The sequence below is a fragment of the Primulina huaijiensis genome, chromosome 17, assembly GCF_012295235.1.
Source record: "Primulina huaijiensis isolate GDHJ02 chromosome 17, ASM1229523v2, whole genome shotgun sequence".
Taxonomy (NCBI): Eukaryota; Viridiplantae; Streptophyta; class Magnoliopsida; order Lamiales; family Gesneriaceae; genus Primulina; species Primulina huaijiensis.
This window is the reverse complement of record NC_133322.1, coordinates 6,652,041-6,675,505: the sequence shown is the minus strand read 5'-3', so window position 1 is coordinate 6,675,505 and position 23,465 is coordinate 6,652,041. Positions and strand designations below refer to the sequence as shown.

At 37.6% G+C, this 23,465-nt stretch overlaps 1 protein-coding gene and 1 long non-coding RNA gene across 5 annotated transcripts; one reads left to right on the top strand and one right to left on the bottom strand.

Annotated features, from left to right (window-relative positions):
- The first annotated feature begins 320 nt into the window (after positions 1-320).
- LOC140962559 (putative uncharacterized protein YDL057W) lies at positions 321-17,311 on the top strand. Of its 4 annotated transcripts, none has more exons than XM_073421512.1 (8): positions 321-382; positions 526-592; positions 1,909-2,027; positions 2,762-2,844; positions 13,430-13,551; positions 14,724-14,888; positions 16,248-16,341; positions 16,707-17,311. In XM_073421512.1, exons 3-8 carry the CDS (start codon positions 1,914-1,916, stop codon positions 16,906-16,908), a joined length of 780 nt encoding a protein of 259 aa, XP_073277613.1. In that variant the 5' UTR covers positions 321-382; positions 526-592; positions 1,909-1,913; the 3' UTR covers positions 16,909-17,311. The 4 variants fall into 4 exon arrangements, with proteins under 4 accessions (XP_073277613.1, XP_073277611.1, XP_073277612.1 ...); XM_073421510.1 differs by having other exon boundaries at positions 327-404; XM_073421511.1 differs by having other exon boundaries at positions 360-387; positions 510-592.
- LOC140962560 (uncharacterized) lies at positions 10,918-13,420 on the bottom strand. The gene is made up of 2 exons (XR_012172577.1): positions 13,242-13,420; positions 10,918-12,581 (listed from the first exon to the last, which is right to left on the bottom strand). It is a non-coding gene; the product is annotated as an uncharacterized lncRNA (long non-coding RNA).
- Positions 17,312-23,465: the final 6,154 nt, after the last annotated feature.

Sequence of the window (23,465 nt, the reverse complement as noted above, 5' to 3'; positions counted from 1 at the left end):
ATGATGAAAATTTAACATATAAATATACAATAAATTTTGTTAAAACATACAATATATAAAAATACAGGTAATATTTTCAAAAAAAAAAAGTTTTCGGTCAACCCGCGACCCAACTCGACCCAACCCGAAACCCGTCTAACCCAGCACCAACCCGAACCCACCCAACCCGAACCTGATTTTTTTCGTGTTTGATCGTGTCGGGTTGACGGGTCTTGTTGCATTTTGACACCCCTATAAAATATTTTCGAATATTTGCAAACATTTTCTCATTTTATTTCGATTTTTTTACCAAAGATTCAGCAGACCAGAGATCCGTATCACATTGTTTTTCTCCTTCACCTGTTTTTCTCCTTCACCACTGCTTCTTGGGTGGTGACGCCAGGTTCCGTATTCCAACACACTACGTAAATATGCTTTCGAGTCAATTTTTTAGATGATTATATTCCAGATTCCCCATAAAATATGCTAATTATTTTGAATAACGGGCTGTCAAATTTGACTAGCCAAAGATTCATATTTCAACAGGTCAACTTGTCTTCCGGCAACCTCAAGATCCAATTCAAAAGAAGCACCATTGTTGCTGAAAACCCAGGTGAAAAAGTCCTCTAAATCTTTGTTTTGGTTTGTGTTAGAAAAAGGGTTGTTTTTGTTGAAAGATTGACTTTTTAGCACCGATGTTTATTTGGGTGTTGGTCTTCTTTGTAATTAATTTTTATTAATTTGCTATTATAATCTGAGGAGTGAAATCGTCTGCACCAGCTCCACTTTTTGCAATCTCCCCTACTACACAAATATACGTGTTCATAATAATTTCAGTCATGGACAATATTTGCTTGCTTAAAAAATCATGGGGGGGTGTGTGGCAAAAATGAGATGCAAATTGGGCCAATGAGTTTTATTCCGTAATCTACCGTAGTAAGGACTAAGCCACTAAGAAGTGTCATTTTTCAGCATGATCTGTACCTTACTTTGTTGGCAACTAATGGTTTTGATCTTGTATAGATATTATTGTCTAAGTTACTTGCAAGTGTCAACTTAGTTGATCTTAAAAGCCAAGCCAATGAACAAATTGCGGAATTCTGTGGAATGATACTCCAATTAATATGGACACGATTTCAATCTCCTTGGTAAATAATAGCTATGTCCTAAATCAAGCAATTATTTTATTTCTCTCTTTTGTAGAGAAACATCAATGAAATGTTTAAGTCCGTTCTTGCCAAAGTAGGAAGTATTTATCTCGCTTTGAGTTGAAAAGGGTCTCTACTCTTGTTGGTATTTGGTGGGTGTGGGGATGGCATGTTTATGAAGGCATGAAAGCTATGACAATTTATGACTGCAACCTTCAATTGCCACTAAGTGATCGATGTTTATCTTGTACGAACCCCGCCACTGGATATCCTTGTGTTCGATATAATGTTGTGGTTTAAGCAAGTTATTGTGTGTGAAACCAAATAGTGCTGGTGGATGGTTGAGAATCTTGACGAGAAATGAGCGGACACAGTATATCGCATTCTAAGATTGACTGCGATTACTTGAAATTCAACCTGCACTCAATCTATATCACTTAAAAGACTTGTAACGAGAAAGACTTGTGTTGCCTTAGGTTACGAAGGTTCATGGAGCCAAAAATACCTTACAGTCTCATTTTCCTTTTTCTTTATGTTCTTTTAGCTGTTAAATATTTAGAAAAGTTTGTTCTTTGAAGCTCTCTCTCTTTCCATTAAAACTTATCCAAGGTTATTGAGAAGTGAACTTGCAATGTGGGTTTTCTTTAATGATATCTCAAATTTACTGTATGCGGGTTTTGGAATAGAAGATATACCTCCTCTGTCTTCACCATCATACCCGAAAGTTCATAGGAATTCTTGACTCTTGACATATCACTGATCAGTGGAATTTATATTTCAGTTGCCATGCAGCAGAAAATTACAATATCAAACAAGCGCGGCGAAAAACTTTTTGGTGTTTTGCATGAGACCGGATCATCAAAAGTTGTGGTTTTGTGCCATGGTTTTCGATCCTCAAAGGTTGGAAGGATGCTTTGATTTTGTTATTTTGTGCAATCAAAATTTAAATTTTGATTCATATGATACCTACAATGTTTCTTCCCACTCTGATTAATGACAGTGAGATTGTTCATCTGTAATTGATGAATCTTGTGTTTTAGACTGCAGATTATTGAAGGAAAACTTCTTGAAGACATTTATCATTTTTATTATTGTTTCTACTTTCTATTTTCTGCAGACTTCTTGCTCTTCATATTATGTTCTCTGTCGCCTTTGCTTTCGTTATTTTATGCTTCTCTTTACCCCTGAACATTATGTACTATATCTTAGGAAACCTAATAATCTATTAAAAACTGTCTCTGTACCAGTGTCTCACAGAGTTAAAATTTTGAGTTTATGTTGTTGAATTCTTCTTAATATACTTTATATGCTTGTTGGATGTGCAAATGACAAAGATACAATCATGTCTGTAGGATACGATCATAAGATACCTGTAGATATGAGTAAGTATATATTCTAAAATTTTAACACAATTAGAGAGATCCTAATTTAGTCTAATTAAACCATAACATTATTCATCCACCTTAAAACGATATAATTTTCAAAGCCGCATGCAGTTATTTTGTTATCCTACTCATAGAATTTGGCTCCTATGGTTGGGTAAATCGAATTGTAGAGAACTTTTTCCGCAGTTTGTGAACAACCATGGTGGTAGTTGATGTGAGGTTACATCTAACTTAGTTTCATATTTGCAGGAGTTCGACACCATGGTCAACCTTGCTCAAGTTTTAGAAAACAATGGAATCAGTGCTTTTCGCTTTGATTTTTCTGGAAACGGGTTAGGTCTCCAATCATGGGGTGCTAGCTATATTTTTTGTAAAATGATTTCGACCTTAATTGAAAACAATATGATTGATGCACATTGTTATTGTTGGATATTAATAGCAGATATTATTCAGATAATTGGTTGATTAGGATAACCGTGTTTGTATTTAAAAAGAGTTGTCTGATAGGTTGTTAGTATTATATCTTTTACTTAATGGTATCAGAGCCTTTGAAAGGTCCATGGCATAATACGGCTGTATGGCATCTGCATCCGACGATTCCTCCTTGCCTTCAAATGGCACGCTGGTTATCTCTGATAATACATCCATTCCAATCACCAACCATAAATTGAATGGCCAAAATTATCTCCAATGGCCCCAATCTGTGATGATGTTTATATTCGGGAAGGGCAAGGCTGACATATTATCAGGTGCTAGTCACTGCCCTGCAAAGGATGATGCCGGATTTAAAATTTGGAAGGCCGTATACAGCATGGTCGTGTCCTGGCTCATTAACTCCATGGCCTCCGATATTGGAGAAAATTTTCTGCTCTATCCCACAGCGAAGGATATCTGGGAGGCCGCCAGAGACACCTACTCCTGCAATGACATTGTCGAGTTATTTGAGATGGAAAGCACCCTTCATGACTTAAAACAAGGGGATGCACCAGTCACTCATTACTTCACCTCACTCACTTGCTCCTGGCAGCAATTGGATTTGTTTGAAGTGCTTGAGTGGAAATTCCCAGATGATGAAAAACTTATGAGACTATTGTTGAAAAGAAACGAGTGTTTAAGTTCTTAATGGACCTCAACACACCACTGGACGATGTACGTGGTAGAATTCTCGCGATAAAGCCCATACCAAGCTTGCGCGAGGCGTTCTCTGAAGTACACCATGAAGAGAGCAGAAAGAAACTGTCAGGGATTCAATCCATGGGGCCCAGCCCAACTCAAACAAGAATCGAGCAGCAAAATCAAGGATGTGCTATATCACTCATGGGAAGTTTAGAAAATAAGGAATTGGATTGATTGAATTTTTTTTACTTTCATTTAATAAATGCTAGGATCTCGAGCCTAGATAGGGGAACAATGGGCATATTTCTTGGATGTCAGTTTAATGCTTATCTTGCATTTAAATGGCTGCTGATGAAAGGAATATGGCATTTAGTTTTTCTCAAAAAATATAGTTAATATTGAGATCGCGAGGTTATCTCAAACGAGCCTCGAACATCCAAAAAAATAGGTAGGCAAGGTAGAAAAAGCCATAAACAAATCTCATAGTTAAATTATCAACCCCTTCACCTGCCCAAAACCCGATCCTTTATCCGTGCTTATAACAAGTTGGTATCAGAGCCAGTAGTTATGGGCGATTTGCAAGCAATCCAAGTTATCCAACAGTTGTGCAAATCTGAAAGAGAAGGCCAAGCACGCAAACAAGATGAACAAGAACGCACTCAACAAGATCTACACAAAAGGCTTGAAGAATTGGCTGCTCAAGTGTCAAAAACCGGCAAAGACGGTGAGGATAGCAGCGGAGCATCTGATTAACGCACAAGAGATCAACGCAAATCCAATGAGCTGGGATTTTGAATCAATTCATTCCCAAATATTCGAGGATGGATTTCCCGACCTATGATGATTCAACCGACCCCATTGGTTGGATAAGCCGATGTGAACATATTTTCTGCCATCAACGCATGCCCGAAGACCAGCGTGTGGGGCTCGCGTCTTTTCATCTTGAAGGAGACGCTCAACTGTGATTCTTAAAACTTGAGCGAGCTCAACCCGATCTTACATAGGAGTTTTTGGTACAGTACTGCCACGTGAGGTTTGGGCCACCGATTTGCACCAACAAATTGGGATAACTATTGAAATTGTGACATATGGGCACGGTAGGAGAATACCAACGTCAATTTGAGCAACTTTCAGCATAAGCTTCCTCACGAGCGAGCAAGAAATGGAAATTTTCATTAGCGGCCTACAAGAACACATCGCGATTGAGGTAGACATTCACCGTCCAAAAGATTTAAAAACTGTTATGGACCTGGCCCGTTTGTTTGAAAGATGCACATGAAGCCTACGACAAGAACCTAATTATCCAAAAAGACTTCATCCCAACAAACACAGGCCCATCGATCACAAGGCAATCGAGCAGATCAGAGATGGAGGAACGACGCTCAAGAGGGTTGTGCTTTAACTCTGATGAACTGTTCGTTCCAGGACATCGTTGCAAACGATTGTTTTGCCCAGAAGTGGTCGAGAACAGCGACCCAGAAGATAAAGTTGACAAGATTAATCCAGACGATCCAGACATCTCTCTTCAAGTCATTACGGGAATCAGTAACGCCCAAACTATACAAAATAATGGGATACATTCATTCGATGCCTCTCCATGTCCTTATTGATTCCGACGGTACTCACTTATTTCTTAGACTCCAACTTGGTCTCACAATTGAACCTTGAAATATTGCAACGAGGAGACATATCTGGGAAGGTCGCAAATGGGAAGCATCTACCATGTTCGGGAATGTGTTCGGCTGTTTCGATCCAACTAGAGAAACATATCTTCCATGTTGATTTTTATGTCCTCACACTAGGAGAATTTGGCGCTGTCATGGGAGTAAACTGGCTCCGCTCCTTAGGAAGTATCACGTGGGATTTTGACAAAATGCAGATGCAGTTTGTAAAGGAGGGCATGCTAGTTACATGGCACGGAGACTCATCCTACATTCCATCACACCGAAACCTCTCAGCAACTATACTAGATGAGGCACATCCTACACAACTACAACAGCTTCTGGAAACCTACAACAGCCTGTTCGAGAAACCTCAAGGACTCCCACCCTCAAGAGGATTCAGCCATAAAATCCGACTGGAACAAGGTACTAACCTCATTGTTGTTAGACCTTATCGATATGCTCATATATAGAAAGATGAAATTGAGGTGAATGTGATGAGATGTTACGAAGGGGAATTATTAGACCTAGTTCATCCTTTTTCTCCTCACCCGTATTGTTAGTCAAAAAATCAGATGACACCTGGCGTTTTTGTATCGACTATCGTGCCTTGAATGCAAAAACAGTGAAGGACAAATTCCCCATTCGGTGATCGACGAATTATTGGAGGAATTACATGGCTCCTAATATTTAATTAGACTTGCGATCCGGCTACCATCAAATTTTGATGGACCCCAGTAGCAGCCACATGACGGCCTTTCGCACCCACCACGACCACTTTGAGTTTATGGTGATGTGTTTTGGCCTCACTAATGTGCCATATACTTTTAAAGCTTTAATGAATTGATTTTCTGCGGCATTTTACGGAAATTTGTTTTGGTTTTCTTTGATGACATCTGGAACAAGGTACCAACCTCATTGTTGTTAGACCTTATCGATATGCTCATATGTAGAAAGATGAAATTGAGGTGAATGTGATGAGATGCTACGAAGGGGAATTATTAGACCTAGTTTATCCATTTTCTCCTCACCCGTATTGTTAGTCAAAAAATCAGATGACACCTGGCATTTTTGTATCGACTATCGTGCCTTGAATGCAAAAACAGTGAAGGACAAGTTCCCCATTCGGTGATCGACGAATTATTGGAGGAATTACATGGCTCCTAATATTTAAATTAGACTTGCGATCCGGCTACCATCAAATTTTGATGGACCCCAGTAGCAGCCACATGACGGCCTTTCGCACCCACCACGACCACTTTGAGTTTATGGTGATGTCTTTTGGCCTCACTAATGTGCCATCTACTTTTAAAGCTTTAATGAATTGATTTTCTGCGGCATTTTACGGAAATTTGTTTTGGTTTTCTTTGATGACATCCTCGTTTACAACGCAACCTGGGAAGATCACATTTTCCATCTTCGTACGGTCTTCACAATCCTGCAATAGCAACACTTATTCCTTAATAAATCCAAATGTTACTTCGCTCAAAGACAGGTTGCTTACTTGGGACGTGGTTTCATAAAAGGAGGTGAGTATGGATGAAAATAAAATAGAAGCCATTCAACACTGGCCACAACCCATGACTTAAAGGCACTCCGGGGCTTCCTCGAACTAATAGGGTACTACCGCAAATTGTTGCAAAACTATGGAGTTATTGCCACCCATTAACCAATATGTTGTGCAAACAAAGCTTTTCATGGACATCTGACAGGCTGCATGCCTTTGAAACATTGAAGAAAGTGCTCACTTCTACACCCGTCCTTGCTCTTCTCGATTTTTCCATACCTTTCATCTTGGAGTGTGATGCATCAGAAACAGGAATGTGGGCTGTACTTCAATAGCAAAGGCGCCCCATTGCATTCTTCAACAGCGCACTTGCCCTTCGTCGTAGGCAACTACCCGCCTATGAAAAGGAACTCATTGGACTCACCAAAGTCGTGCGTCATTGGCACTCTTATTTTTGGGGAAACTCTTTCATCGTTCGTACGGATCATTATGGTCTCAAAATTTTGATCGAACGTATTTCAACCTCTCCACAACAACAGAGGATAAGCAAATTAATGGGTTATAACTTTAAGGTAGAATATCGGGCAGCAAAATCAAATGTCGTGGCGGACGCACTTTCACGCTTAGGCGAGGAGGGATGTTTGATGGCCATTTCGAAACCACAATGAGATTTTCTGGCAGCCATCAGAGAAGCACACTCTAATACCCCAGAAGTGCAACGCATAATTCGAGAGGTTAACGATGGAGAGCTTTCGGACCATGAGAAGTTAAAAACGACATTTTGTGGTTTAAATCCAAAATCTACCTTCCTCCACGATCACTACTAACTGCTCCTATTATTGCACTGGTACATGAAGGCTACCCGCGCACTCTCCGCCACATATGACAAGATTTTTTACTGGCCAGGGATGAAACATCAAGTCCAAGCAATAGTGTTCAATTGTTCCATATGCCAACACAACAAAACGGAAGCAATGAAGTCAGCTGGACTCCTACAACCTCTGCCCATCCCTTACCACATTTGCGCTGACATTTCAATGGATTTCCTCTAAGGGTTGCCTACCTCACAAGGGAAGACTGTAATTTTCGTGGTTGTCGATCGTTTTTCTAAATATGCTCACTTCATTGGCCTAGCCCATCCATACACCTCAGTTTCAGTCACCAAAATCTTTTTTGACATCATCTTCAAGTTATATGGGCTACCCGAAACAATAGCAAGCGATCGAGACGTAACTTTCATAAGTTCTTTTTGGCAGGAACTCTTTCGTTTGAGTGGCACCAAACTGTGTTTCAGCTCAGCTTATCATCCCCTATCCGACGGACAAAGCGAGGCGATAAATCACATTCTATAAATGTACTTTATGTGCTTTACAAGTGATCAACCGAAGAAATGGTTTGAATGGCTAACTTGGGCTGAATTTTGCTATTACACAAGCTTTCACACAGCTCTTAAGGCCACCTTTTTTGAGATCGTTTATGGTCGCCAACCACCAAACCTTCTGTCTTATCTCCTCGGCCAGGCACGTCTGGAGGCCGTGGATCACGCACTGCAACATCGTGACCAACTTTTACGTCAAGCTCGTGATCGTTTGCTACAAGCTCAGAATGTTATGAAGCTGTATTATGACAAGAAACACAGGGAGGTGGAGTTCAAGGAAAGGGGATTTGGTACTTCTCAAGCTTCCGACATATCGACAACAAAGCTTAGCATCCAGAGGCAATGCATTTATGCAAAGCTTTCCCCTCGCTACTGCGGTCCATTTAAGGTGTTAGCCAAAGTAGGGCAAGTAGCTTACAAGCTACACCTTCCAGAGAACTCGAGGACCCACCCAATTTTTCATGTCTCATCATTAAAGAAGTTTAAAAGAGGTTTCTTCTCCAAACCAGAGCTTCCCCCTCCCTCCTTTGGAAGCATTTCATCCTTCACCAATGGCAGTACTGGACAAACGCATGAACCAAGGCTAATATGAAGTCTTAGTGCATTGGGAGGGCTTGTCACTTGCAGAAGCTTCTTGGGAGGATGATGCCATGCTCACAGCTCGCTTTCCCTCTTTTGTGTTTGAGGACAACCACGATTTCCAAGGGGGAGCAGATGTCAGGGACTCAATCCATGGGGCCCAGCCCAACTTAAACAAGAATCGAGCAGCAAAAATCAGGGATGTGCCATATCAAAGGTTTCCTCATGGGAAGTTTAGTAAATAAGGAATTAGATTGGTTGAATTTTATTTACTTTCCTTTGGTAAGTGCTAGGATCTCGAGCCTAGATAGGGGAATAATGGGCAGTTTCCTTGGATGCCAATTTAATGCTTAGTTGTATTTAAATGATTGCTGATGAAAAGAATAAGACATTCAGTTTTTCTCAAAAAAATATGGCTAATATTGAGATCGCGAGGTTATCTCAAACGAGTCTCGAACATCCAAAAAAATAGGTAGACAGGGTAGAAAAAACCATAAACAAATCTTAGAGTTAAACGATTAATCCCTTCACCGGCTCATAACCCGATCTTTTACCCGTGCTCATAACAGAAACTAATGCTGGCTCTGGCCTCTCATCGCTTCCCTCCCCTTGCGTCCTCCACTGTCGACTCTTCCTCCCAATTTCTTGGGCCTAATTCCCAATCCATTGCCTCCAACAATATGCGGAATGGCCGAGCTTGGTGTGACAATTGCAAGAAATCAAACACACTATGCAGACTTGTTGGAGGATTCATGGCAAGCCTGTTAACTGGAAGCCAACCCTGGAGAGATGTGCCAATTCTGTTACTGCAGACTTGTGGAGGGTACTTCAATTGACCAGCAACCATTCTCCAAGGAACAAATTGAGATGCTGCTCAAACTGTTCAATCAGACAACTCCAAATCCTAATCCCTTGATTATTGGTGCTGGAAGTATGGCACACCAAGGTATCATTTCTACTGCCTTATTAACGCAGAACATGTTATCTGATTTTTGGATCATTGATTCCGGTGCGTCAGTGCATATAACGGGAATATGAAATTCTTCCAAGAGTATCGCCCGTACTCGGCCTCCTCGGCTCCTCCTTAAAAATTGCAAATGGGTCGTGCTCTAAAGTGCTGGGTTTAGGAACAATTCCTATATCAAGAAATTGTTCTTTATGTTCTATTTTGTTTGTCCTCAACTTGATAGTAATTTTTGTCTGTCAGCTGTTTGACCCGGGATCTTAAATGCACCACTCATTATACGAATGATTCTTGTGTTTTTCATGACCTGGCATCGGGGAAGAAGACTGACAATGCTAAATTTTGTGACGCGATGCATCTTCTCAAATAGTCGTCAGTTTCCTCCCCTCTAAACTTGAGCAATACCTGAGCTTTGTTTTCTGATTCTTTAACTTATTCAATTGAGAATAATGATGTTTTGTCATGGCACTTTCGATTAGGGCACCCAAACTTTCTATATCTTGAAAAATTGTCCCCTTTGTTTGTAATAAAAATTTCAGGTTTATTCGTTGTGATGTGTGCCAATTGTCGAAACATACACGTGCTACTTTCTCACCACAACCATATAAGCCATCCCATCTTTTTTCACTAATCCATGGTGATATCCAGGGTCTCTAATATTAAAAATGTCACAGGTTCTCGCTAATTCTTACTTTTTATTTACGATCATACTCATGTCTCTTGGGTCTTCTTGATTGAGGACAAATATGAGACATCTATGCTTTTCAAATGATTCAATGTCATGATCCAAACGCAATTCTCGACCCTCATTAATATCTTGAAAACTGACAGATCCCGAGATTACTTCAATTCCATTCTAGGAACCTACCTCCAAAACCAAGGTATAGTCCACCAAATCTCATGTGTCTATACCCCCAACAAAATGGGTTTCTGAGCTAAAGAATCCCCACTTACTTGAAGTGGCCAGATCACTACTCTTTACATATCTTATCAACAAATCATCTTGTGTCCTCCATTACAGAACCCTTATCCAGACACTTCGGGATTCCTTTCCTTCCACACACCTAATTCACAATATTCCCCTGAAAATTTTTGGTTGCTCAACTTTTGTGCACTTGCATGATCATGGTAAACTCGTTTCCTTGGCCATTCCCCAAATAAAAAAGGGTACAAATGTTACTCCCCAGTTAAAAAAAAAAATTTACACCTCTATGGATGTCACATTTTCTGGGTATGAACATTTTTATCCCAAATCTTCGATTAAGGGAGAGACGGAACTGAGCGGATCTCACAATTTGGAACTTCATACACCTGCCATACCACAATTAGAACCTCTTGAGAACACAACTCATGCTCCTACAGCGACTGACAGACCACCATATTAGCCCTTACAAGTTTGCTCTCGGAGAAAACTACACCCTCATCAGAATCATCAAAGCCTCGACACTTCCCCGGAGCCAATTTTTGCTGAAAAAGCACAAGCTAATACTGGTGCTAATTGTGATTCTTCCCATATCCAACATGTTGATATTAATGAGAGGCCTATCGCATTAAGGAAAGGGATTCGATCATGTTCATTACATCCTATATGTAATTTGTTTCACTTGAACATTTATAATCTGCATATCAAGGTTTTGTGACCAGATTGGACCAGGTTTAGATTCCATCATCCATTGAGATTGCTCTCCAAGATCCAAAATGGAAGGCGGCTATCCCTGAAGAAATATAGGCCGTTGAGAAAAACAACACCTAGATCATCGCTCAACTCCCCACAAGGAAACGAACAGTTGGGTGTAAATGGATTTTCTCAGTGAAACACAAAGTTGATGGTAGCATAGAAAAGTATAAAGCTCGACTGGTAGCAAAGGGATGCACGCAATCATATGGGATCGATTACCAAGAAACATTTGCTCATGTTGCTAGACTCAAGACCATCCGAGTTCTTTTATCACTTGTTGCAAATTTCAACTTGATGTTAAAAACATTATTCTAAATAAAGATCTCGAAGAAGAAATTTATATGGATATAGCACGTGGATTTGTGTCCGAGTCCACAACTAATAAAGTGTGCAGATTGAAGAAATCACCGTACGACTTGAAGCAATCTCCTCAGGCTTGGTTTCATCGTTTTTCATATGTTCTGAAAAAGAATGGGTACACCCATGGTCAATCTGATCACACACTGTTTATCAAACACTCATAGGAAAGAAAGATCACAATCTTACTAGTTTATGTTTATGATATTTTACTGACATGGAATTATGACGAGGATATGATATGTGTGAAATTCTTACTCTCGAAAGAATTTGAAATGAAAGATTTTGAACATCTCATATATTATATTTCTTGGGAATGGAAGTGGGTAGATCATCCCACGAGATTTCAATTTCTCAAAGAAAATACGTGTTAGACCTCTTGAAGGAAATTAAAATTTTGGGGAGGAAGCCAATTGACACTCTTATGGATGCTAATGTGATACTCACATCTGGGAATGACTGTCCACTGGTTGACAAAGGGAGATATCAAAGATTAGTTGGCAAATTAATCTATCTCTCGCACACACGACTGAATATTGGATTTTCTGTGAGTGTCATGAATCGCTCGACAGAGGACCACATGAATTCAATATACCTAGTATTGAGATATCTCAAAAGAAACCCAGGAAATGACTATGCTTCAAAAGTCCTCAGTCAGAAACTTCGAAGTGTATAATGATGCTGATTGGGTTGGATCGCATACTGACAAGCGATCAACTTTAGGATATTGTACATTTGTGTGGGAGAACTTAGTAACCTGGAGAGTAAGAAGCTGTCTATAGTGGCACGCAGCATCGCGGAAACAGAATACAGAGCCTTAGCACATGGACTATGAGGGAATATGGCTGAACATACTACTCACTGAATTGAAACTTGAAGATGGTCATCCCTTTAAAATGATTTGTGAGAATCAAGCAGCTATGAGTATAGCCAAGAATCCAGTTCATGAACAAAGCACATTGTGATAGACCTAGACTTCATAAATGAGAAGATTGAGAAGAAAGTCATTGATCTCAACTACATCCCCTCTCACTTGCTGCAAATCACGGACATTCTCTTCACCGGCCAAACTTTGAAGACATGAATTCCAAGTTGGGCATGATCAACATATATGACCCTAACTTGAGGGGGAATGTTAGATATTAATAACTTATGATCCAGATAATTGGTGGATTTGGATAATTGTGTTTGTATTTAAAAAGAGTTATCTGAGAGGTTGTTAGTGGAATATCTTTTCGTGATAAGACTCCTAGGTTGATCTATATAAATCTGTATCTAGCATCTGTTTATTATTCAATGGAATAAAACTTTTTGCACTTCACAGCCTATGAGTATTCCATCTTTTACTTCAGTTAGCTTTAATTTTTGCCTCCCATAACCGTGGTCGGCGCAAAAGTTTCCTGATAGGTTTAAGCCAAATGTATTACGTTCCATCATATTTGGTATGATGAGTGACAATAAGCTGGCGGGAGCAAATAACCTGATATACCCGAGTTATTTTTTTTTTTTTATAAATGTTGTTGCAGACCGAGAACTAGTTCCTTCTTTCATGTCCAACTCATCTTAATACTATGCTACATTTTCCCTCTGTCTCATAAACATCTATTTATTTAATTTTTAATGCTTGAGTAACATTCTGCTGATTTACTTGCTTGTACGCTTTTATCCTATTTGCAGGGAAAGCGAAGGTTCATTTCATTTTGGCAACTACTTAAGTGAAGTTGAAGACCTGAGAGCTGTTACTGAATACTTCGAAAGTGTGAAACGTGCTGCAGTTGTGGTTCTTGGGCACAGTAAAGGTTGTATCAACTTGTATCCAAAACTGAGTATCTTGTATGTTTCCATTACCTGTTGGAAATACCAACTGAGTGGAAATACCAGCTGAGCCTGAGACCTCCTCTCTCATTTTATTTGACCTGCGATACCATCATTGCTAGACACCCCACACCCGCTTCTCTCAAATGATTTTTTGTCATGTTCATTCTCATAAGCTTACGATTTTCCATGATTTGACAATTTCTACAATTTCCATCGTACAAATGTTTCCTTCTACCTGGTTTGCCATACAATACATCCTTCCCTTTTCAAAATCTCAGACCCACACACAGACATGCATTACTTACCTACAAATGTTTCATACTTTTCTTCTGGTTCTTTTCTTTACTCCAAGTACCCCCTACCTTTTGTTACCAAATCCAAAAAAACTAGACCCGAGTCTTTATGCGTGTTGTTCTTTTTCAGTAGACACGTTAATATGTGTACATATAATGAAATGCACAACTAAGTGTATCTAGCTATTACTGATGATTTGTTTGACAAGCTTGTATCAAATGATTCATTTGAAAAAAAAAAAATTATTCATTTGGATGATCTGACAGGTGACAGCATAGTCTGACTCGGTGCCTTATATACTTCAGAGAGGGGCATTCTCGAACTTACTCGTTGAGTCCAGAGAAAAGCATTCTTGAATTTGTCTTGTTTCCATTTTTATTTTTCTCGAGTAATTTTTTGTTAGCTGGAATGTCCTTCAATTTAGCTAACTGGAAATTCATGCAAGGCAGTAATATGGTCGAGGGCTATAAGTTTGCTACAGCAGAGACATTTAGGCCTATTTAATTTTAGCCCGAAGGAAATGCTTTCAAATTGAGTTTTGTTTGTCTTCGCTCTTTTTTTGTTTCATGGTTAGTTTGGTCTTTCTTTAAATTTTCAAACTGCAACTTTAGTGCAGCGGTGGATGATTATGTGTTCTCTAAGAGTGAAAAATACCCCTTTCCTTCTAAAACAACAGAACCTTATAAGAAAAAATCCATGCTAAAACTGGATCTATTGTTCCTCTCACTTTTAGTGTTTTGCTTTGTGATTATGGCATATAATTTGTCTCACAATCCTCTCTTTTAACACTCAATTGTGCTAAGGCTTCAAAATGCGACATGTTGATTCTCCTTGCATTTTTTGTTATCACATGTTGCAGGTGGGAATGTTGTCCTCCTGTATGCATCTAAATATCATGATATTCCTGCTGTCGTGAATGTCTCTGGTCGTTATGATCTCAAGAGAGGCCTTGAAGAACGGCTGGGTAAAAATTTTTTAGAAAGACTCAACAAGGAAGGATATATTGATATTAAAACGAGAACAGGTAATCATACACTTTTTTACGTGATGACTCCTGCTTGTTTTTTCCTAACTTGATGTTGAATATTGTGACCCTACACTCAAGCATCATTTGTGCTTTAGGAGATGTCACTCATAAAAATTTAGACATTTCATAATGACGTAAAATTTATGAGCCTTCATTTTTTCCTTTTAATATATTCAGTTCCGATTTCAATTACTTCAGAATTCCAAAACAACCAGAAAAAAAAGGAAAGAAGAAGAATTCCAAACCCTACTGTTTAAACCTGAAGGATAGCTTTCCTGAGTTCGATAGTTCTCTTTTGCACAATTCTAATAACCCGTTTGATGAGAGGCAACCGAAATCTGAAAAAAGGTAAAAAATGAATGCCTTTCATATGAGGGATTCGTTGTGGTGTCCACTTCTACTGTGTATTAGTAAACAGTAATTTATTTCTTTTGCAACATTTTACCAGTCAGAGAAGTATATTGTCATGGAGTAGGGGTGTTCACGGATTGGTTCGGTTTGGATAAAGATTCGAACCAAACCAATGAAACCATATTATATTAGTTTTACAAAATTTTAAACCAAACCAAATCATGGGGTTTTTATATCCATACCAAACTATATAATAAATTTCGTTTTGGTTTGGTATAGACTGGTTTGGAAGATTAATTTTAAGTTTTGAGCTTCATATTGAATTAATACATATGATATTGTAATTCAGAAGAAAAAAACAATTGATACTTGATAGAAGTTGAGATACAATTAATTAAAAATTGATTAGAAGTAAAATACAGTTAATTAAAATACTTATGCAGGTTTCAGAATTTTGCAACTTATAAAAAATCGTAATTTTTAGAGATGTGGATATGTTTATCTGGGTTAAAATATGCAATAAATAAATTATTAATGTATTAGATTGTTTCAAAGCTCATTGATAATATAATACAAATTTAAAACAAATAAAATATTTCCATATCCAAGAAAATAGCACTAAATTAACAAAATTTATTTATGTAATCGGTATGGATTAGTTTGTTACGGTTTATATTTATCTAATCTAAAACTTGAAATAAACAAAAAATTTCGGTTTGGTTGATTATAAAATCAATTCAAACTGTGATTGATTAAAAACCTATCCAAACCATACGGTTTGGTTGGGTTCGAGCGTTTGGTTCGGTTTCTGAACACTTCTATCAAGGAGTACTGAACTATCTCTGTTTGTTATGAGCACTGTACTTTATTTCTTTGCTTTTCCTCAATTTGAGATATGTACATCTGTAAGAGTTTCATTGAGAAATGAGAATGGCTTGATAATATTATTTGTAGCACACATGCGCTTTTGACTGAGAAAGTTACCTCACTCATTTCTTTTCGTAGGAGAAGTAGATTATCAAGTCACCAAGGAAAGTTTGATGGATCGATTAAATACAAACATGCATGAAGCATGTCTTTCGATTGACAAGGGATGCAGGTAATGATGATGCTGATTTTTTCTGATGATATGCTCGTTTTGGTCGTAGCACATTCCACTGGAAAATGTTAGCCACCTTTAGATTTTACCCATTATTACCTCTTTCTAAAATTTCTAATTCATCTGTCGCAATTTGTCACGTATTCTGGAATGAGTGAAAAAATTGTTTCCACAGTCAGGTCGTGAATGTTTTCATAAGACGAAAAAATTAACCTCTGGTTTGTCATCATGGGTTTGCATCTGCATAATTCAGTGAGATTCTGGTGATCACGTCAGACTACATTGTTGGCTTCCAAGTACTTGGCCTTAAATCTTGAAAATAATGCGCGGGAACTTGTCTTTGACTTTTCGAAATGCGTTTATAGGGTATTGACAGTTCATGGATCAGTTGATGAAATCATTCCAGTTGAAGATGCTCTGGAGTTCGCCAAGATCATACCGAACCACCAGTTGCAAATTGTAGAAGGGGCCAATCATGGATACACTTCACATCAAGATGAATTATCTTCGGCCGTTTTGCCTTTCATAAAGGAATGCATGCAGCAGGCTGAAGAAGTCTCCAAATAGGAGACTGAACATATTTACTTTGAAGTATGCAGTATTTTTACAAATTTATCTTCCGATAATGAGCTCGTGGTTCTTGAAAATTTGACAATTGGGCTCATCCGGAACACCTCTCCTCTCTTAAGATAGAAGATTGATAAAACTTGGTTGGTGTGATCAAACAGTATTGTTTATTAAGTCAAATGACAATAAGTGCCCATCCATTATTCTTCAACAATCTATCTTCTCTGATATGCAGCGAATGATAGAAGGTGGATATTTTCTTCAGTGTAATTTTTTTCTTATGTATCCACGGTATGTTCCAGATATCAAGAACTTAATAGACGAGAATGAAATATAACGTGTTCTGTCTGAAACATTATGCTGGGCGGAATTTATTTTGTACAATAATGTTGCTCTTTAGTGATGTGATGAGTGCTCAAAAATTCTTGTGGTTGCTTGCATCATTGCGTGTGATCTTCTTACCTTGTCTTGAGTCCATTCTGAGTGTTGCTCTTCTGGAAAAAGATCAACCTTTGCTTCAAACTCAAGTAGATCACTAATACCCATCACAGGAGATGAGCAGGATTTTCTGTTTCGTGTTTGAATTTCAGGGACTTGCTTCAAACTAGAACTTGCACTTCTGTCCAAAGATCATGGCACCATACATACCAATTAGGTAATCTTGGTTCGTTATGGTTGATTTCATGGTAGCATAATGTAATATCTCATGCTATATCTAAGAGTTCAATTTTAATTTGGAACCATCAGATCTTGTACGAGGGTATTACCATTGTTCTAGCATTTCATTTAACTATTCGTATTCTAGAGAACTATATCAGCTCCAACTTGTATTTGAACATGGTTTTTGGCTGCACTATTGAACTAGCCTACCTACAAAATAGTTCCCTGACATTGGATCAAGTCGAAAAACACCCGACCCGATTAATTTGGTTGCCAACTATTTCGGGTCAGACAGCTAATTTATGCCATGCAAACCTGCTTACAAAGATCACATCCTCTAGTATTATTATTATTTGTGTCTCGACACACGCGTTTCGTGCTTATACAATCATTTAAAATAAAAATCAACTTTGAATTAATTCAGCGTGTACGTATGAAAATGACCGCATTATTATAGATAAAAAGCAATAAAGTTTAAAATCGTTAAAGGAGTAATATGGTAATTTTAAAATCATTAGGGGTAAAATGACAATTATCAAAATATACAAGGGCGATGTTGAAAGTTAACAAAAAGAGTAGGTGTCTTATGTCTTACGGATCTATATACGTGATATGCGTTAATCCGGTTCATATATGCAATGAAAAATAATAATTTTGACATAAAAAATAATATTTTTCATTGGTTGGATTGGATCGGATCGGATATCGTCGGATGATCTCACATGAGTTTTATGTAAAAAAAAAAAGTCGGACACTGAAAGAACAATATTTTTTTTTACGTGTCGTCCTAGTGCGCACAGGTTACTGCACTTCTTTACTTCAGACCGACCAGGGCGGAGTAGGGTGCGCCTGGTCCTCTCCGGAGTTTTTTTGTGCGTTGCGCACCGGGCTGCATGCTTGGAACGCACGGTTGTTGCTGCCCTTTTGGTCCTTTAACACATTTCAACTTGATTGCCACGTTCCTCGAACCCTTCTAGCCTTGACGACATATTTTTAGGCACTTCTCGGTAGCTCACCATGTGTCTTTAAAGAGCTTCCTTATACTTCTTGCTTCGCTATCTCGTTATTGGTCCTTCCGGCAACTCTAGTGGTTCTCATGCTTTCTTATAAGCTTGATCATCCACGATCATATCAGTATCACAGATTAATTTCGTGAGACGGATTTCTAACCCGACTTAACTAATGAAAAATTATAGTTTTTATGTCAAGAATATTATTTTTAATATAAGCATGTATCGGATCGATCCGTCTCACAGATATAGATCCATGAGATAGTCTTTCAAGAGACCTACTCAAAAGAATCCACCTGAAATATTTATGGCTATTTAATTTTCCCCGAAAATATGAAAGCAATTTTTTAATTTTTTTTGAAAATAGTATTGGCAGTCAAATTTATAATTCAAAACTAACCATACATTTTCAGATACTTTATTTATTGTACATTTTATGTTAATTCAATAATAAACTATAAATTTTCACACTTTTTATAATTTTTATTTTTGGCACTGTTTATTTTATTGGTTTCACTTAAGCATATATCGTAAATTCAATTTAAATAAATGCAACTACAACTGTTGCCATGCAGATAATTTTTTGTTAATTATTTGTATTCAATTTTGAAAGTAACATACATAAAGTTTAAAAAAAAAAAAAACACGTCTTACCATTAATTATTTAGCCATTAACTTGTTTACTCTTTGGTTCATTAAATTTTCAATATTTAGTTTTAATATATTAATTTTTAATTTCCGACTATTTTGGTCCAATTACTGATATATTATCGGAAAACGCTAAACGACATCGAAAAACTATTCCTCACATAATATTCTTTTAACCACACTTTACTGGAAAAATATGACATTAAAAAATTTATTTAAAACTTAATAATTATTATTTTATTACAATAAAATATTATTGTGTAACTTGGGATTCAGTACCCATTTTCTTTTAAATTTTGTTTCAATACCCAATTTCCCAAAATACCCCTCAAACCTTATTTTTTAAATAATTGATTTTTCTTTTAAATTTAAAGGTCCATCATGCTTCCGTAAAATAAATTAAATCTTTTACTTTTTGACCAGAATGCCACCGGGTTATATCCACCATATTTTACGAATCCAACCACACGATCGCAACCGATGGTTACAGACGCAGATTCCTTCAGCAGCACTTAGCACAACCCTAATTCGTTTCCTACCTTAGGGTGTACAGTAAAAGATAAAATTTTGAAAATAATACATGATAGGAGCTAAGAGCAAAGATATCTTTATTCAAACATAAACATTTATTATTACATTGAAACCTCATGTAGAGGAGGAGAAACTTGTTTAGCTACTGATAGTAGCCGAACTTGAAAAACACATAAACTAGAAAGAAAATATTACAATTGGTTTTGAAAGAAATGAAGAAAATGTTCGATGATCTTCACTTCCTTCTTCCTGCCTTATTTATAGAAAGTTTCTTCGGATTTGAAGCTCGGACTTCAAATCTTGATAAACCTTTACAGTTTGCAAATGGACCAGGTAGTGATTGAGTGGTCCCTATGTTATGTCTAANCTTCACTTCCTTCTTCCTGTCTTATTTATAGAAAGTTTCTTCGGATTTGAAGCTCGGACTTCAAATCTTGATAAACCTTTACAGCTTGCCAATGGACCAGGTAGTGATTGAGTGGTCCCTATGTTATTTCTAGGTTATTAATCTAGACATCAACTTTTCTCATTCTCTTATTTCTCCGCACTGCCAGTAAGAATGCGTTAAAACAAGATCAGTTGTGATTTCATCTCCTTTTTCTTGGAAATTCTGAGCTATTGCTCTGAGAGCTTTTAGCTCCTTCCTTTCACACTTGATTTTCCTTTTTAACACCTTCAGATATGTAAAATACATTTTTCTTCNTCTCCTTTTTCTTGGAAATTCTGAGCTATTGCTCTGAGAGCTTTTAGCTCCTTCCTTTCACACTTGATTTTCCTTTTTAACACCTTCAGATATGTAAAATACATTTTTCTTCAGGTTTCCTCCTTGTGTGTTTTACTGGTTCCATTCTGTTCTATTATATAGATAGAATTTTCGGGACCAATTGTTTTGCTTTTATTCATTGGATTCTTTTAAGATATAGTATCCAATGTCCTTTTGTTTTTTACCACTCATTATTAGTGGTTCTTGTGTCCTTTTCCACCGATTATTGGTGGTCATGTTTTCCCCACTCACATGGTGGTTCTCCTTTTGTTAGTGGGTTTGGTCACATGTCCCTTTTAATTTTGTCGAGGAATCTTAGGCTTTTTGTATCCTCGAGAAAAATGTGAATGTGGTCCTTCTCCACTTGTCCTTGCTTCGGTAAAATGTTTCCGATCAGATCTCGGTTTGAAACATTTACCGAACTCTGGTACTTTCTGATTCTGGCATTCAGGACAGATGTTTTCTGACCATCTTTCTATATGTGCCATATTACAGAATTTTCGGCGAGTCTCTTCACTGGCCGGCAGCTTGTTGTTCCATAGAAGATTTCTTTTCTTCTCGAATAAATTTTCTGTAAAACTTGTTGTTTTTCCTGTCATAGTGTTTAACAGGAATGATCCATTTAAAGAATTTTGGTAAAACTTAAATGGAAACTTGACTTTGTCCATCTCCGTGAGAAAAATCCAGATACCCCATGCTCTCCTGGTAGATATGTCATCTTCATTGAATGAAGAGACTAAGGGGGTTTCATTTGTAGGAGGGTCTTTTATAAATTTTTGAGAATTCATGTCTGGCCTCCTTAGCTTGATGAACTGAAAGGCTTCGTGCGAGCCTTTCCCTGCTGGTTCTGATGCTGCAATGAAAAAGTATAGCTCCAAAACATCTTCTCTGGACAAATGATCATTATTTGCCCAAGTCTCCTGAACAGCTTCCTGAATCCATTTTGGTAATGCTGATATCTCCGGGAAGCTGGGCGAAGTAGTATAAACTGAGGCAAGAGCCCCAAATTCATACCAGGCTTTGACCTCCTTTGGATATGAATTTTGTTTCATCCATACCCTAGGATATTTTCCTGCAACATCAACTCGAACCATGGCTGGGTTGATGCCAATTCTTGTGTTTAATTTCTCCCAATTCTGTTGATAAACCTGAAATGGAGAAATTGCATTTTCCTTAGTACCAACCTTAGTTTTGCCTTTGTCAGTACGAGGCCTAAGGTTGATCTCTCCCTCTTCAATCCCCGAGGTGAAGGGTTGACTTGAGGACTCGAGATAAGGATCTGGAGTCTCAATTTTTGTTTCAGCCGACTCATCTGGAGATGATCCTGACTAAACACTTGTGCTAGGGGTACTCGAATCCCCTGCTCCAGGTATAGAGTCATGTACTCGAAAACTCTCCATTTGGGGAACCAATGGTTTCTCAATGCCTTGGTGGATAGGCCTTTGCATTACAGACCATAACTGAGTATATGCCTGTAAACATCCTGTAATTCGATCAGAGACAATTCTCTTATCAGCTTGTTGAAGCCTTCCCTCAACTTCTGCGTTCAGTGCTAACTTGTTAAACTCGGTTTGAAACATTTCAAGGTGTTCCCTCAAATGCCTCTGCATCTAGATAATAGCATCAATGTCAATGCTGTCCATCTCTTGTTAAAAAATCTGCAAGAATATTCTCATGAGATTTAATAATTATAATATCAAAAATATAATTTTGACATAATGCCTGCCATCTTAATAATCTGGCCTTCTCTGGTTTAGACTCAATTATATTCCTTAAGAAAGCTTTTGCCTGTGTGTTATCAACTTTCAAAGTGAATTTCTTTGCAAGTAAAAATAATGGCCATTTTTCAAAAGCCCTTATTACCGCATAAAATTCTTTTTCGTTGATGTGCCATCTTATGGCTTCCGCATCTGAGAATAAACCACTACAATACCTGCATGGTTGTTCTCCATCTGGTGTGAGCTTAGTAAGAACTGCTGCCCACCAATGATCACTGGCATCGGTATATAATACCAGGTCATCATCATCTTGAGGAATAGCTATTTTCGGAAGATTCTTACAAATTTCCTTTAATTGAACTAATCCCTTTGTGTGTTCATTTGTCCATATAAATCTAGCATCTTTTTTCAATAATGGACTGAACAATTTTCTGTGTTTTGCTAGGTTTTTAATAAACATCCCAGCAAAATTAACAACTTCTAAAAAACTTTGAAGTTGCTTCTTGTCTTTGAGATTTTCTGGAAAATTCTGCACTTTTTCTATTATGTGTTCTTGCAGAATAATTCCTGACTCATCAATTTCAATTCCAAGGAATTCAATCTTTCTTGTTGCAATGACTACTTTCTTTTCAGATAAAACCAGTCCTTCTTTTTTACAAACATTGGAGAAAATCTCCAAATGCTTAACATGTTCATTCATATCTTTAGATGCTATTAAAACATCGTCAATATAAACAAACATAAATTTAAAATAATCTTTAAAAAGATTATCCATTTTTCTTTGAAATATCTGAGGTGAATTAGCCAATCCTATTGGTAATACCTCCCAAATATAATGTCCTTGTGGTGTAGAGAAAGCTGTGAATTTCTTGCTTTCTTCTTGCATCCTAATCTGGTAAAATCCAGACTTACAGTCGAACTTAGAGAATATCTTGGCGTTGCGTATGCAACTTATTAGATGTTCTCTACTAGGTATAAAATATCCATCAAACTCCAGAATCTTAATAATTTCTTGATAATTAATAACTAATCTGGGTTTTCCTCGTTTTATCTCACCATGATTTCTTACCAGAAAACCTGGACTGCTATATGGTGACATTCCTGATTTGATTAAACCAAGGTCCAAATGTTCCTTGATTATAATATGCATATCCATTTGATCTATGATATTCATTGGGATAGGCTTGCAACGGACAAATTCATACTCTTTGCCTTCTTTAATTTTAA

Excerpts from the sequence above, each read along its gene's own strand:
- LOC140962559 (XM_073421509.1), top strand. The coding sequence starts at position 463 with ATGCTAATTATTTTGAATAACGGGCTGTCAAATTTGACTAGCCAAAGA. Across the intron at positions 2,845-13,429 it reads TTTGATTTTTCTGGAAACGG|GGAAAGCGAAGGTTCATTTC; the intron begins GTTAGGTCTCCA and ends TCCTATTTGCAG. Across the intron at positions 14,889-16,247 it reads TGATATTAAAACGAGAACAG|GAGAAGTAGATTATCAAGTC; the intron begins GTAATCATACAC and ends TTCTTTTCGTAG.